Source organism: Saccopteryx bilineata, chromosome 7, assembly GCF_036850765.1.
Source record: "Saccopteryx bilineata isolate mSacBil1 chromosome 7, mSacBil1_pri_phased_curated, whole genome shotgun sequence".
Taxonomy (NCBI): domain Eukaryota; kingdom Metazoa; phylum Chordata; class Mammalia; order Chiroptera; family Emballonuridae; genus Saccopteryx; species Saccopteryx bilineata.
The window spans coordinates 14,167,415-14,180,926 of NC_089496.1; the positions used below are offsets into that span (position 1 = coordinate 14,167,415).

The window sequence follows — 13,512 nt, forward strand, 5'->3', positions numbered from 1 at the left end:
TCACTCCCTAGTGGGCTTGCTGGGTGGATCCCGGTCAGGTGCATGTGGGAGTCTGTCTCTCTACCTCCCTGCTTCTCACTTCAGAAAAATACAATAAAAAATAAAAGACATACACACATGATGGCTGAATCGATAACAAAACATAACCTACATATCTACTGTCTACAAGAGAATCACTACAGACCAAAAGACACATAAAACTTAAAGTAAATGAATGGATTAAAAGTATTCCATGAAAATGGAAACAAATAAAACAAAAAACTTATGGTAACAATACTTAGATCAGACATAATAGACTTCAAAACAAAGGCTATACCAAGAGACAATGGAGAACCTAGCAATTTCACTTTTGGGTGTTTATCTGAAGAACCCCAAAACATTAAATTGAAAAGACATATCTATCCATATGTTCACTGCAACATTATTTACAATAGTCAAGATACGGAAGTAACCTAAGTGCCCATCAATAGATGCATGGATAAAGAAGTCATGTATATATTCAATGGAATATGACTTGATCATAAAAAGAATAATGGACCTAGAGTTACTGTGCTGAGTGAACTAAGTCAAAGACAGACAAAATGCCATATGATTTCACTTATATGTGGGATTTAAAAAACAAATTAAACAAACAAGAATAGAAACAGACTCAGATACACAGAACTTTTTGATGGTTGCAAGGTGGAAGGTGGGCTGGAGAACTGGGTGAAAAGGTGAAGGAATTGAGAAGTACAAATTGGTAGTTACAAAATGGTCATGGGGATGTAAAGTACAGCATAGAGAATGGGATCAATAATATAATAACAGTGTATGGTGTCAGATGATTACTACATTTACAGAGTGACCACTTCATAAATCATATAAATGTCTAATCTCAGGATAAATATTATTATTATATGTTAAGTGTAATTGAAAAATAAAACTAATATAATATTGTATGTTAAATGTAACTTAAAAGTAAAAAATTATTAAAGATACTTGCCCTGGCTGGTTCACTCGGCAGATAAAGAGCATCGGCCGGGAGCGTGGACATCTTGGGTTCGATCTCCCGTCAGGGCACACTGGAGAACCGACCATCTGCTCCTCCTCCCCCCGTCCCCTATCTCTCTCTCTTCCCCCCTTGCAGCCAGTGCTCAACTGGTTTGAGCGCCAGCTCTGGGCACTGAGAATAGCTCTGCTAATTTGAACACTGGTCCCAGATGCGGATTGCTGGGTAGATCCCGGTCGGGGCACATGCAGGATTCTATCTATATCCACTCCTCTCACTTAAAAAACAAAACAAAACTCATCCCTTAAGAAAACATGACTTTGAGGAAAAAGAAATTGCTAGCTAGAAAATTAACTGTACAATTCCAAGGCTATGAAAGATCAAAAGATCTTAGGTGTCCTGAGCATTATATAAGAGTGGACCAATAAGAATGAGTTGAACAGGTGTGTATACAATTTCTCAAAATATCAGCATCGAAATGTAAAATCTCATTTAAGGAAACATTTAGAAATGGCAGCACCTATATTAATCTGCCTAACGAAGGTATGGCTATGCAGATAGCAATAAACAGTTGTGGGTTCTATATTAGGATATAAACAACTTCTTGAGGTACATTAGCAAAACACCTGAGGAAAGTGAAGTCCAATAAAGTATCTGAAATTAAGAAAATCTTAGTATTCTCATCATTAGATGTAACACACGTGAACTGACCCTAGGATGAGCTTCTCGTAAGAATCACCTAGTGATCTTTGTAAACACAGACTCAATCTCACAGGTCTGGGGCTAGGCCTGAGCTTCTGCACGTGTGACCAGCCTGCAAGGCACTGCTGATGCTGCTGGTTGGGAGAGCCTCATTCTGTGTAGTGAGGCTCTGGGGAAGATCACCAAAACTAACCAGATGTAAAAAAAAATGTTTTCTAAATGTCATGATATAGTTAAATGAACTACAGCAGTGGTCCCCAACCCCCGGTCCATGGACCAGTACCGGTCCGTGGGCCATTTGGTACCGGTCGCAGAGAAAGAATAAATAACTTACATTATTTCCATTTTATTTATATTTAAGTCTGAACGATGTTTTATTTTTTTTAAATGACCAGATTCTAGGCCCTGGCGCAGTTGGCTCAGTGGTAGAGCGTCGGCCTGGCGTAAGGAAGTCCCGGGTTCGATTCCCGGCCAGGGCACACAGGAGAAGCGCCTATCTACTTCTCCACCCCTCCCCCTCTCCTTCCTCTCTGTCTCTCTCTTCCCCTCCCGCAGCCAAGGCTCCATTGGAGCAAAGATGGCCCGGGCGCTGGGGATGGCTCCTTGGCCTCTGCCCCAGGCACTAGAGTGGCTCTGGTCGCGACAGAGCGACGCCCTGGAGGGGCAGAGCATCGCCCCCTGGTGGTCGTGCCGGGTGGATCCCGGTCGGGCACATGCGGGATTCTGTCTGACTGTCTATCCCCGTTTCCAGCTTCAGGAAAAAAAAAAAAAAAAAAAAAAATGACCAGATTCCCTGTTACATCCGTCTAAGACTCACTCTTGACGCTTGTCTCGGTCACGTGATACATTTATCCGTCCCACCCTAAAGGCTGGTCCATGAAAATATTTTCTGACATTAAACCGGTCCGTGGCCCAAAAAAGGTTGGGGACTACTGAACTACAGTATACATTGGAAACTCAACTCCAGCAGTTAAAATCATCACTATTAGAAATTCTTGACTCTGCCTGACCTGTGATGGTGCAGTGGATAAAGCATTGACCTGGAACATTGAGGTCACTGGTTTGAGGCTCTGGCTTCCCTGGTCAAGGCACATATGGGATTTGATGCTTCTTGCTCCTACCCCCTTCTCTTTTTCTCTCTGTCCTCTCTAAAATGAATAAAATCTTTTTCTTTTTTTTTTTACAGAGACAGAGTCAGAGAGAGGGATAGACAGGGACAGAGAGATGAGAAGCAATCAATCATCAGTTTCTCATTGCACATTGTGACACCTTAGTTGTTCGATTGCTTTCTCATATGTGCCTTGACTGTGGGCCTTCAGCAGACCGAGTAACCTCTTGCTCAAGCCAGCGACCTCGTGTCCAAGCTGGTGAGCTTTGCTCAAACCAGATGAGCCCACACTCAAGCTGGCAACCTCAGGTCTCAAACCTGGGTCCTCCATATCCCAGTCCGATGCTCTATCCACTGCACCACCGCCTGGTCAATATTTATTAAGATTTTAATAAAATCTTAAAACAAAAAGAAAAAAAAGAAATTCCTGACTGTAAAATATGTTCTTACCTTTAGTTATGCAAGTGAAATAGTCATTATCTCCTTCTTTTATTGGTTCACCAGCTGCTTTCCGTTTGTCTGGGTGATGCTTTAAAACCATTGCTTTATCTATAAAATAAGCCAGATAATTTGTTACTTTAGGCATCAAAACTAAAAATAAAGATGAGCTAACCAGACCATTTCTAAAATCATCATGATAATTTAAAATACTTTTCCTATAATAAAAGCTTATTAAATATAGAAATTGCAGAGAAACAAAAAATTATTTTATTTATTTTTTAAAAAATTTATTTCTTTATTCAGTTTAGAGGAGAGACAGAGAGAGAAAGAGGAGGAGCGAGAAGCAGGAAGCATCAACTCCCACACATGCCTTGACCAGGCAAGCCTAGGGTTTTGAACCAGTGACCTCAGCATTCCAGGTCGACGCTTGATCCACTGCGCCACCACAGGTCAGGCAAGAATTATTTTAAGTAGCTGCCAAAATGCCAGCACCTAAGACGATTATTGTTAACCTTCTATGGGCCCGTGTAACTTTTAAGTCACATACTAATACATCCATATTTTATTAATTTATTAAATTTTTTTACCACAAGGTGTCATATACATCTTGTTATATAATGTTTTCTTAGTAATCAATAACCTTTTTTTTTTTATTTTTCTGAAGTGAGAAGCAGGGAGGCAGAAGAGACAGACTCCCGCATGCATCCGACCAGGATCCACCGGCAAGCTCACTAGGGGCGATGCTCTGCCCATCTGGGCTGTTGCTCCATTGCAGCCAGAGTCATTCTAGCACCTGAGGTGGAGGGCATGAAGCCGTCCTCAGAGCCCAGGCTAACTCTGCTCCAATGGAGCCTTGACTGAGGGAGGGGAAGAGAAAGATAGAGAGGCAAGAGGGGGGAAGGGTGGAGAAGCAGATGGGCACTTCTGTGTGCCCTGGCCTAGAATCAAACCTAGGACTTCCAAAGGCCAGGCTGATGCTCTACCACTGAGCCAACCGGCCAGTGCAATCAATAACATTCCTGGTAGCGGTTATCAGCTGTCACCTGAGATATCAAAGTAAATGCTTTTTTTTGCAAGCTGTAGATAGAGGCCATAGGAACCATCTTGTGCAACTGTCATAATTTTTTCTTCAGTTGGTGTTTGGTAAACAAGAAAAAGCCTATATAATAGCTCTTGGTTTGTATATCCATAACCTCTTGTTTGCATTTCAACAATCTTTTGTTATTATTTTCATATGATATAGCTTTGTGACTTTCAAGTCACAATGAGCTATAATGGTAGGGTTCAGTGTATTCGTGATAATGCTTATGTTTTCATTCTTTTAACTTTTATATATCAGAGACCTAAAATATAAATACAAAAGCCTACAAAAATAAAAGAGCAGTAAGAATTAAGAATAAGAAGTATTAGCAGTAATAGATCCGAAGATTCTTTATTAGACTTTGACTTAGACAAAGATCACCCAGTAATATTTACTGGACTAAGCATAAACATTACTGGCAGCAACAGTGAATTTAGTGGTAAATCATCATCAGATGAGGAAAAATCAGAACCACAAAATATTTTTTTTTTCTTTTATTTATTCATTTTAGAGCGGAGAGGGAGAGAGAGAGAGAGAGAGAGAGAGAGAGAGAGAGAGAGAGAGGAGAGACAGAGAGAGACGAGGGGAGGAGCCGGAAGCATCAACTCCCACATGTGCTCTGACCAGGCAAGCCCAGGGTTTCGAACCGGCAACCTCAGCATTTCCAAGTGGACGCTTTATCCACTGCGCCACCACAGGTCAGGTCACAAAATATTTCTTGTCAATCAGTATCCCACACAAAAAAATAGTTTTAATCATCCTTGGAAAAAAAGATTGTCTTTTTAAATTTTATTTATTTATTTTTAATTTATTATTATTATTTTTACAGAGACAGAGAGTCAGAGAGAGAGATAGACAGGGATAGACAGGAACGAAGATAGATGAGAAGCATCAATCATCAGCTTTTTGTTGCAACTCCTTAGTTGTTCATTGATTGCTTTCTCATATGTGCCTTCACCATGGGCCTTCAGCAGACCGAGTAACCCCTTGCTTGAGCCAGCGACCTTTGGTCCAAGCTGGTGAGCTTTTGCTGAAACCAGATGAGCCCACGCTCAAGCTGGCGACCTTGGGGTCTCGAACCTGGGTCCTCTGCATCCCAGTCCAATGCTGTATCCACTGCGCCACCGCCTGGTCAGGCAGAGATTGTCTTGAAGACCCCAAAGCACCCTACTCTCCCACGGCCTATTTCTGAAAATTATTTGATGAAATTATAAGTAATATAATTGACTAAACAAATACATATGCACTGCAATGTGATCCAGCAAAACCTTTAGGTATTTCAGTTAGTGTAATAGAACAATTCTTTGGTTGTTGCTTTTTTATGTCGATTTATGGGTTACCAAGATCTGAAATGTTTTGGAAATCAGAGACGACAGTGTCTGTTTTTATACACACAAGTGCAAACGTTGTAAGCTGTTGTTACTTCAAAGTTACAAAACACATTCATTATAATAAAATTATTGAAACTGCTGAATTCATTGTTGATTTGGATTTATAGTTTGATTTTTTTTTATTTCTTGTTACATAAATATTTTTATATTCATGAAAAAATTTAGCCCATAGAGGGTTAACATTTTAGTTTATTTCTATACAGACTTCTTTTTCCTTAAGCACATGCTTTAAAAATTTCAGGTGTAATCAATCATATCATACATACCAATTTATATTGTCTTTTTTCTTTTTTTAACAAGAGAGAGGAGAACAAGAAAAAGGAGAGAGAAGATAGAGGAGAAGGAAAGGAGAGAAGAGGGAGGTGAGAGGTGAGAGATAATAGAGAGAGGATACAAGAGAAAGAGGAGAGAGGGGGAGAGAAGGGAGAGAGGGAGGAGAGAGGAGAAGGGAGAGAGGGAGGAGGAAGGAGGGAGGAGAGGGGAGAGGAAAGAGAGGAGAGAGGAGACAGAGAAGAGAGAAAGGAGAGGAGAAAGTGGAGAGAGAGGGGAGGAGAAAGGAGATGGGAGAGAAAGGGGAGAGAGAGGAGAGAGAAGTGAGAGGTGATAGAGAAAGGTAATAAGAGAGGTGAAAGAGAGGAAAGACAGGAAAGGAGAGAGACGAGAAGCATCAATTTGTAGTCACGGCATTTTAGTTGTTCACAGCTTGCTTCCCATACGTGCCTTGACCAGGCACGTATGAGAAGCAGCAACCCCTTGCTCAAACCAGCGACCTTGGGCTCAAGCAATCAACCTTTGGGCTCAAACCAGTGACCAAGAGATCATGGTGATGATCCCACACTGACGCCAGTGACCCCAGGCTTAAGCAAGCTGGTGACTCCATACACAAGCTGGCAAGCCTGCACTCAAACCAGCAACCTCAGGGTTTCGAACTTGGGTCCTCAGGATTCCAGGTCAACATTCTATCCACTGTACAACCACCAGTCAAGCTATTCTGTCTTTTCCTCTTATTTTCAACCTAACATTACAGCATTTGCATTTTCCATGTTGTTATAGATTTTTAAAATCTCTTAAATGATTGCTAGTTCTTGGTACAGCATTTCAAGTAGATTTACCATAACTTATTTAATCATCTACTGTTTAATATTCAGATTGCTTAAAATTTAAATATATTTTTAACATTATAAAGAAATACCATTTTAATCATTTTGTAGTGAAGTATTTTTCCATATTTAAGATGCTTTCTTCTTAGGATATATTTACAGAAGTGAAATTAGTGATTGAAAATGTAGGAACAAAAAAAAAAAAAAAAAAGAAAAGAAAAAAGAAAATGTAGGAACAAGTTCCCTTCTGAAGTTTTACCACTTCATAACCCTATGTGAATATCCTTTCCGGCACAGCCTCATCAGCACTGGATGTAATTATTTGAAACTATCATCATCACTTGTGCTCAACAATTCTTTTTGTTTCTTGCACTCTTCATTGTGGAGGAAGAAGTTGTCAGTTTTCCTTCTGAGTCTGTGTGAGTCACTTCACAATGGCTAGTTGCTAACATCTATTGAACATGCATGAATTATCAGCTAAACCCTATGAGGAGAGTACTATTATTTTCTCCATTTAACAGATGAGGAAAATGAGGCACAGAGAGATTAAGTAACCAACCATTGCAACCTGTCCCAAGTCCTGGCCATGCTGGGCTCCACCCCAGCGGCCTGACCCTCAGCCTGTCCTTGTATGCTGCCTCAAGTCCCTCATGTTTGAAGCTAGTGCTTTCCCAGCTGCTGGAACTAAACTTACATTTTTCAAAACCATTCAGTCATTTTTATTTATATTTACTGATCATTCCTTCATAATTTCTTCCAGTACTTATAACTTTAGAATGACTTTCATTCTCCAAAAACTTGATATATGTTTTTAACTTAATAGTTCGTATGGCTGAATTGAAAAATTTTAAATATTCTTTAAATCTTTTTGGAATTTTAATACAGTCAAGCAATTTCTAAACTCATTTTTCAAGTCCTAATCCCATATAATAATCCTTCCCTTCTCCACTGATTTATGATGCCTCACAGTAAATTTTACCAGGGTTTGTTCTGATTACTTATCCTTGCCCCAGGATTTGCTTTAAAATGACCACAATTAATTCCAAAATCTGGTATTATTTTTGCATACTTTTCCTGCATCTAACCACTGGCGCAACTCTCTTTGGTTTTCTAGGTAGATCTATACACACACACACACACACACACACATATATCTACAAAAAAGATATGTCTTCTCTTTATTCCAATACTTCTCTCTCTTATTTAATATCTAATTCATTGACCCACACCCACAACATAGTATAAAAAATAATGAGCAGGTAAGCTTTCCCCTAGACTTTAATGGTAATATCACCCATGCCACATGGTTAAGTTTGTTGGCTATGGGTTGGAAATATTTCTTAAAGTAGGGAATTAATTGCATTTCTTTCCCATGTTCTACTTATCAAAAATGAATAAATGGATATCTACTTAGGAAATCACAAAATATTATGTAAGTTATAAATAGATTTAGCTATATTAATATATACTTCCTAAGTTGGATTCCTGAGAGAACGCCTACTTGTTAATTGGCACAATTCTCTCTTTTTTAAAAAAGATTTTATTTATTGATATTACAGGGGGGTGGTGTAGTGAGAAGTATCAACTCCTAGTTGCTTCACCTTAGTTGTTCATCGCTGGCTTGTTGCCTGTTATGTACCATGACTGGCCAAGCTCAGGGCCTTGAACCAGCGACCTCAGCATTCCCGGTTGACCCTATCCACTGCACCACCACAGGCCAGGCCTGGGCATAATTCTTTTAGTAAAGTATTGTTAAATTCAGTTTGCTATTATTTTAAATGGAATCTTTCTTTTTCTACTTTTTTTTTTGTATGATATGCCATGGGTGAGAGTTGTAGTTTTTTAAAGCTCTCTTCACTAGGTTTTAAAATTTATTAATTATTATTTTTAAGACCTTAACTTTAGGTTTACAGCAAAATAGGTGCAGAGATTTTCTGTGCCTCCATACATGCATAGCCTCTCCCCATGCCCCCATTACCATCACCACCAGAACAGTCTGTCTGTTACAATGCGTGAATCTATACTGATGCATCATAATCAAAGTCCATAGCTGACATCACGATTCACTCTTTTTTTTTTTGTATTTTTTTGAAGTTGGAAACGGGGAGGCAGTCAGACAGACTCCCGCATGCGCCCGACTGGGATCCACCCAGCATGCCCACCAGGGGGCGATGCTCCACCCATCTGGGCCATTGCTCTGTTGCAACCAGAGCCATTCTAGTGCCTGAGGCAGAGGCCACAGAGCTATCCTCAGCACCTGGGCCATCTTTGCTCCAATGGAGCCTTGGCTGCGGGAGGGGAAGAGAGAGACAGAGAGGAAGGAGAAGGGGAGGGGTGGAGAAGCAGATGGGCACTTCTTCTGTGTGCCCTGGCCGGGAATCAAACCCGGGACTCCTGCAAGCCAGGCTGACGCTCTACCACTGAGCCAACCGGCCAGGGCCACGATTCATTCTTGGTATAGTACATTCTATGTGTTTGGACAAATGCACAATTATATGTATCCATTTATTATAACATTATAGAGTATTTTCTTTTTTTTTAACTTTTTTTTAAAATTTTTATTTATTTATTCATTTTAGAGGAGAGAGAGAGAGATTGAGAGAGAGAGAGAGAGAGAAGGGGGGAGGAGCAGGAAGCTTCAACTCCCATATGTGCCTTGACCGGGCAAGCCCAGGGTTTTGAACCGGCAACCTCAGCATTCCAGGTCAAAGCTTTATCCATTGCGCCACCACAAGTCAGGCTATAGAGTATTTTCACTGCCCTAAAAATCCTGTGCTCTGCCTATTCATCCCTCCGTACTCCTGGCAACCATGATCTTTTATTGTCTTCACAGTTTTTTTCTGAGACAGGTTTTCAATCTAGGAGTGTATCAACTTCACAAGAAGCTGTTTCAGACAGTCTATGTCCAGCATGAGAACTTTCAATCCTTCAGACATCTGACATTCACCTAAGAAATCACCAGAGCCTAAAAACATATTTTAGGATATAATTCTTTTCTAACTTTTGAATTTTCTTCCTCAATTTTAAAAAAATTAGTTTTATCAAACTTATCAAATGTATTAAATTTTATAGTGTTCTTGGTTTAAAACATCCTTTATAATGATTTTCTTTCTGTGTTTCACTTTGTGTTTTCTTCTTATAAATCCATGTGGATACTGTTTGTCACTTGTAGTTTCCTCCTCCATTTTTCTTGGTCATATCTTTTTAAACATTTGAATTGAACACCGGTTTTATTTTTCCTACTTTTAAAAAGTAAAAGTAATTTAAGGCAATGAACTTATTTATAGTAGAGCTCTAGTTGCCATCTCTTAAGTTTTGATAGGCAGTGATTGTATTTCCACAAGAAGAATCTATTAATACAATTTTTATATCTGGCTAGGTCCAAAAGAATATACATATACTCAGTCTGACCAGGCGGTGGCGCAGTAGATAGAGCACTGACCTGGGATGTGGAGGATCCAGGTTCGAAACCCCAAGGTTGCCGACTTGAGCATAGGCTCACCAGCTTGAGCCCAAGGTCGCTGGCCTGAGCAAGGGTTCACTCATTCTACTACAGCCCCCTGGTCAAGGCACATATGAGAAAGCAATGAACAACCAAGTTGCCACAATGAAGAACTGATGCTTCACATCTCTCTCCCTTCCTGTTTGTCTGTCTCTCCCTTCCCTCCTCTCTTTCTCTCTCTCTCTCGCAAAAAAAAAAAAGAAAAGAAAAAAGAAAAAAGAATATATATATATTCAGTTTTCCAAGTACTGACTTTGGGGTTTGTTTAATTACGTCTATTTTATTGAACCGAGATAAAATTTACACAGAATAAAGTTCATTTTAAGTACAGTTGTCCCAACACACCTTCAGGGATGTTCCGGGACCTCCCTTCTCCCCCGCCAAACCAAAATCCAAGGATGCTCAAGTCCCTATATACAATGGCATAGTATTTGCATATCCTCCCATATAAATTATCCCTAGATTACTTACAATATTTAATACAATGCAGATTCTATGTAAATAATTGTTACACTGCATCATTTAAGGAAAAATAAGAAACAAGTCTGTACCTGTTCAGCACAGATGCACCCACTGTGGGCTTAACTACATAGACTAAGTCAGCAACAAGGAAGTCCTCTGATTTACTGTTTCCTCATTATGCCAGCCTTTGTAATTCTACATTCTGCGTTCATGTTTCCAGGTTTGGTTTCTAGGCAGGTCTATTTATTTCTCCCTAATCTCTTTCTGAATTCCTACACTGCCCCCAATGCAGTGTGTTCACAGCTTACTGACATGCAGTAGATATTTAAGTTTTCTTTTGAACCTTATGACAAAGTCCGAGAGAGAGATGATGTCTCAGTGTTTTGTTGGATGGCCTCCTCTTATGCTGCACAATTTTTCCTCTTCATTGATTATTCTGCCTAATTATCTTTAGTTGTTTGTGTACATTAGGGAGCCCTGAAACTGTCCTATACTCTCTCCCTGAGCAGACAAAAGATGTTACCTGGTATTAAAAATAAGGTAAAAGAGGCCCTGGCTGGTGGCTCAGTAGCCAGAGTGTTGGTCTGGTGTATGGACATCACGGGTTCGATTCCCAGTCAGGGTACACAGGAGAAGCAAGCATCTGCTCCTCTCCCTACCACCTCTCCCCGTACACCACCCCCTTCATTTCCCACAACCAGTGGTTCAATTGGTTTGAGCAGGGCCCCGGATGCTGAGGATAGCTCAGTACTTGAGCACTGGCCCCAGATGGGGTTGCTGGGTGGACCCCGGCTGGGGCACCTGTGAGAGTCTGTCTCACTTTCTCTCCTCCTCTCACTTAAAAAAAAAAGGGTATAAAAAACCAAGAAGATGGTTGGTTTGAAAAAGAAATAAAGGCAATTGGGAAGCAGCTGTTACAACTTTGCTGAAATTTTAAAGAGTTTTTTTCCTCCTTTCCCTCAACCAAAGATAGTTTCTGAGGTGTTCTGATGGTACATTAGCAAAGGGGCTTTTTACTGTACATTCATACTATTATAATTAACAAATCTCTAAATATGACTTTTGATTTTAAAGAAGCTTGATATGAAAGTTTTCAGTTTCAAATATCAGAAATATTTTAAGCTAAAATTATTAGTTCAGAAAATTCAAATTACCAAAGACTATTTCCATTCAAAGAGTATCAAACCTACCTGCATCATTTACCAATGTGGCAATTTTATTTCAAGAATAAAATTATATAAGCACTTGAAATACCACCTTTAGTATTCAAGTACTTTCTTTTAACCGATCATTCAACATTTTTTTTTTTTTTTTTTACTGAGAGGAAGGCAGAGACAGACTCCCGCATGTGCCTGACCAGGATCCACCCAGCAAGCCCATTAGGGGGCGACACTCTGCGCATCTGTGGCCGTTGCTCTGTTGCTCAGAACTGAGTCATTTTTTAAGCACCTGAGGCCCAGGCCACAGAGCCACCCTGAGTGCCCGAGGCCAACACGCTCGAACCAATCGAGCCATGGCTGTGGGAAAAGTGTGTGGAGGGAGGGTGGAGAAGCAGATGGTTGCTTCTCCCGTGCCCTGACTGGGAATCAAACCCGGGACATCTACAGTGTGTCCATAAAGTCATGTTGCACTTTTGACCGGTCACAGGAAAGCAACAAAAGACGATAGAAATGTGAAATCTGCACCAAATAAAAGGAAAACTCTCCCAGTTTCATACCTATTCAGTGCAGTTCGATGTGGGCTGACGCACAGATTTTTTAGGGCTCCTTAGGGAGCTATCTCGTATAGCCTTTATAGACTCATCACTGACTGATGACCTACCAGAACGGGGTTTCTCCACCAAACTGCCGGTTTCCTTCAACTGCTTATCCCACTGAGTAATGTTATTCCTATGTGGTGGCGCTTCGTTATAAACGCACTGATATTTATGTTGTACTTTGGTCATGGATTCGAATTTAGCGAGCCACAGAACACACTGAACTTTCCTCTGTACCGTCCACATCTCGACTGGCATGGCCGTGGGCTGCTCTGCTGTATACACGGTGTTACATCATCATCTGCGCATGCGCACATGCTGCCACATCATCCTACAGAAACTGGGAGGGTTTTCCTTTTATTTGGTGCAGATTTCACATTTCTATCGTCTTCTGTTGCTTTCCTGTGACCGGTCAAAAGTGCACCATGGCCTGACCAGGCGGTGGTGCAGTGGATAGAGCATGGGACTGGGATGCGGAAGACCCAGGTTCGAGACCCCGACGTCACCAGCTTGAGGGCGGGCTCATCTGGTTTGAGCAAGGGGTTACTCAGTCTGCTTGCTGAAGGCCCGTGGTCAAGGCACATATGAGAAAGCAATCAATGAACAACTAAGGTGTCACAACGAAAGGCTGATGATTGATGCTTCTCATCTCTCTCCATTCCTATCTATCCCTCTCTCTGACTCTCTCTCTGTCTCTGTAAAAAAAAAAAAAAAAAAAAAATTAAAACAAAAAAGTGCACCATTACTTTACGGACACACTGTACACGCTGGGCTGATGCTCTCCCACTGAACCAACCAGCCAGGGCCCCATTATTTAACTTTTACCATTCAGTTATCATTCAGATTTTCTAGTCATTTATTCTTTTTAGAAATGGAGAAAATGAAAAAAGGACCACTAACTTTATTCACCTTTAACCAACTTCCTAATTTTCATTGTAGCAATTCAAAATGCATTAAACAACAATAAATTCATTCATGTTT

General features: G+C 40.5%; 1 protein-coding gene across 4 annotated transcripts in view; it reads right to left on the reverse strand.

Annotated features, from left to right (window-relative positions):
- The window catches only part of DNAJC2 (DnaJ heat shock protein family (Hsp40) member C2), a 44,549-nt gene that overhangs the window by 18,464 nt on the left and 12,573 nt on the right, over positions 1-13,512 (reverse strand). For all 4 annotated transcript variants that reach the window (XM_066238598.1, XM_066238597.1, XM_066238600.1 and 1 more), the window contains exon 4: positions 3,249-3,347. In XM_066238598.1, coding sequence (XP_066094695.1) covers positions 3,249-3,347 — 99 coding nt within the window. The remainder of the gene's footprint in view (positions 1-3,248; positions 3,348-13,512) is intronic.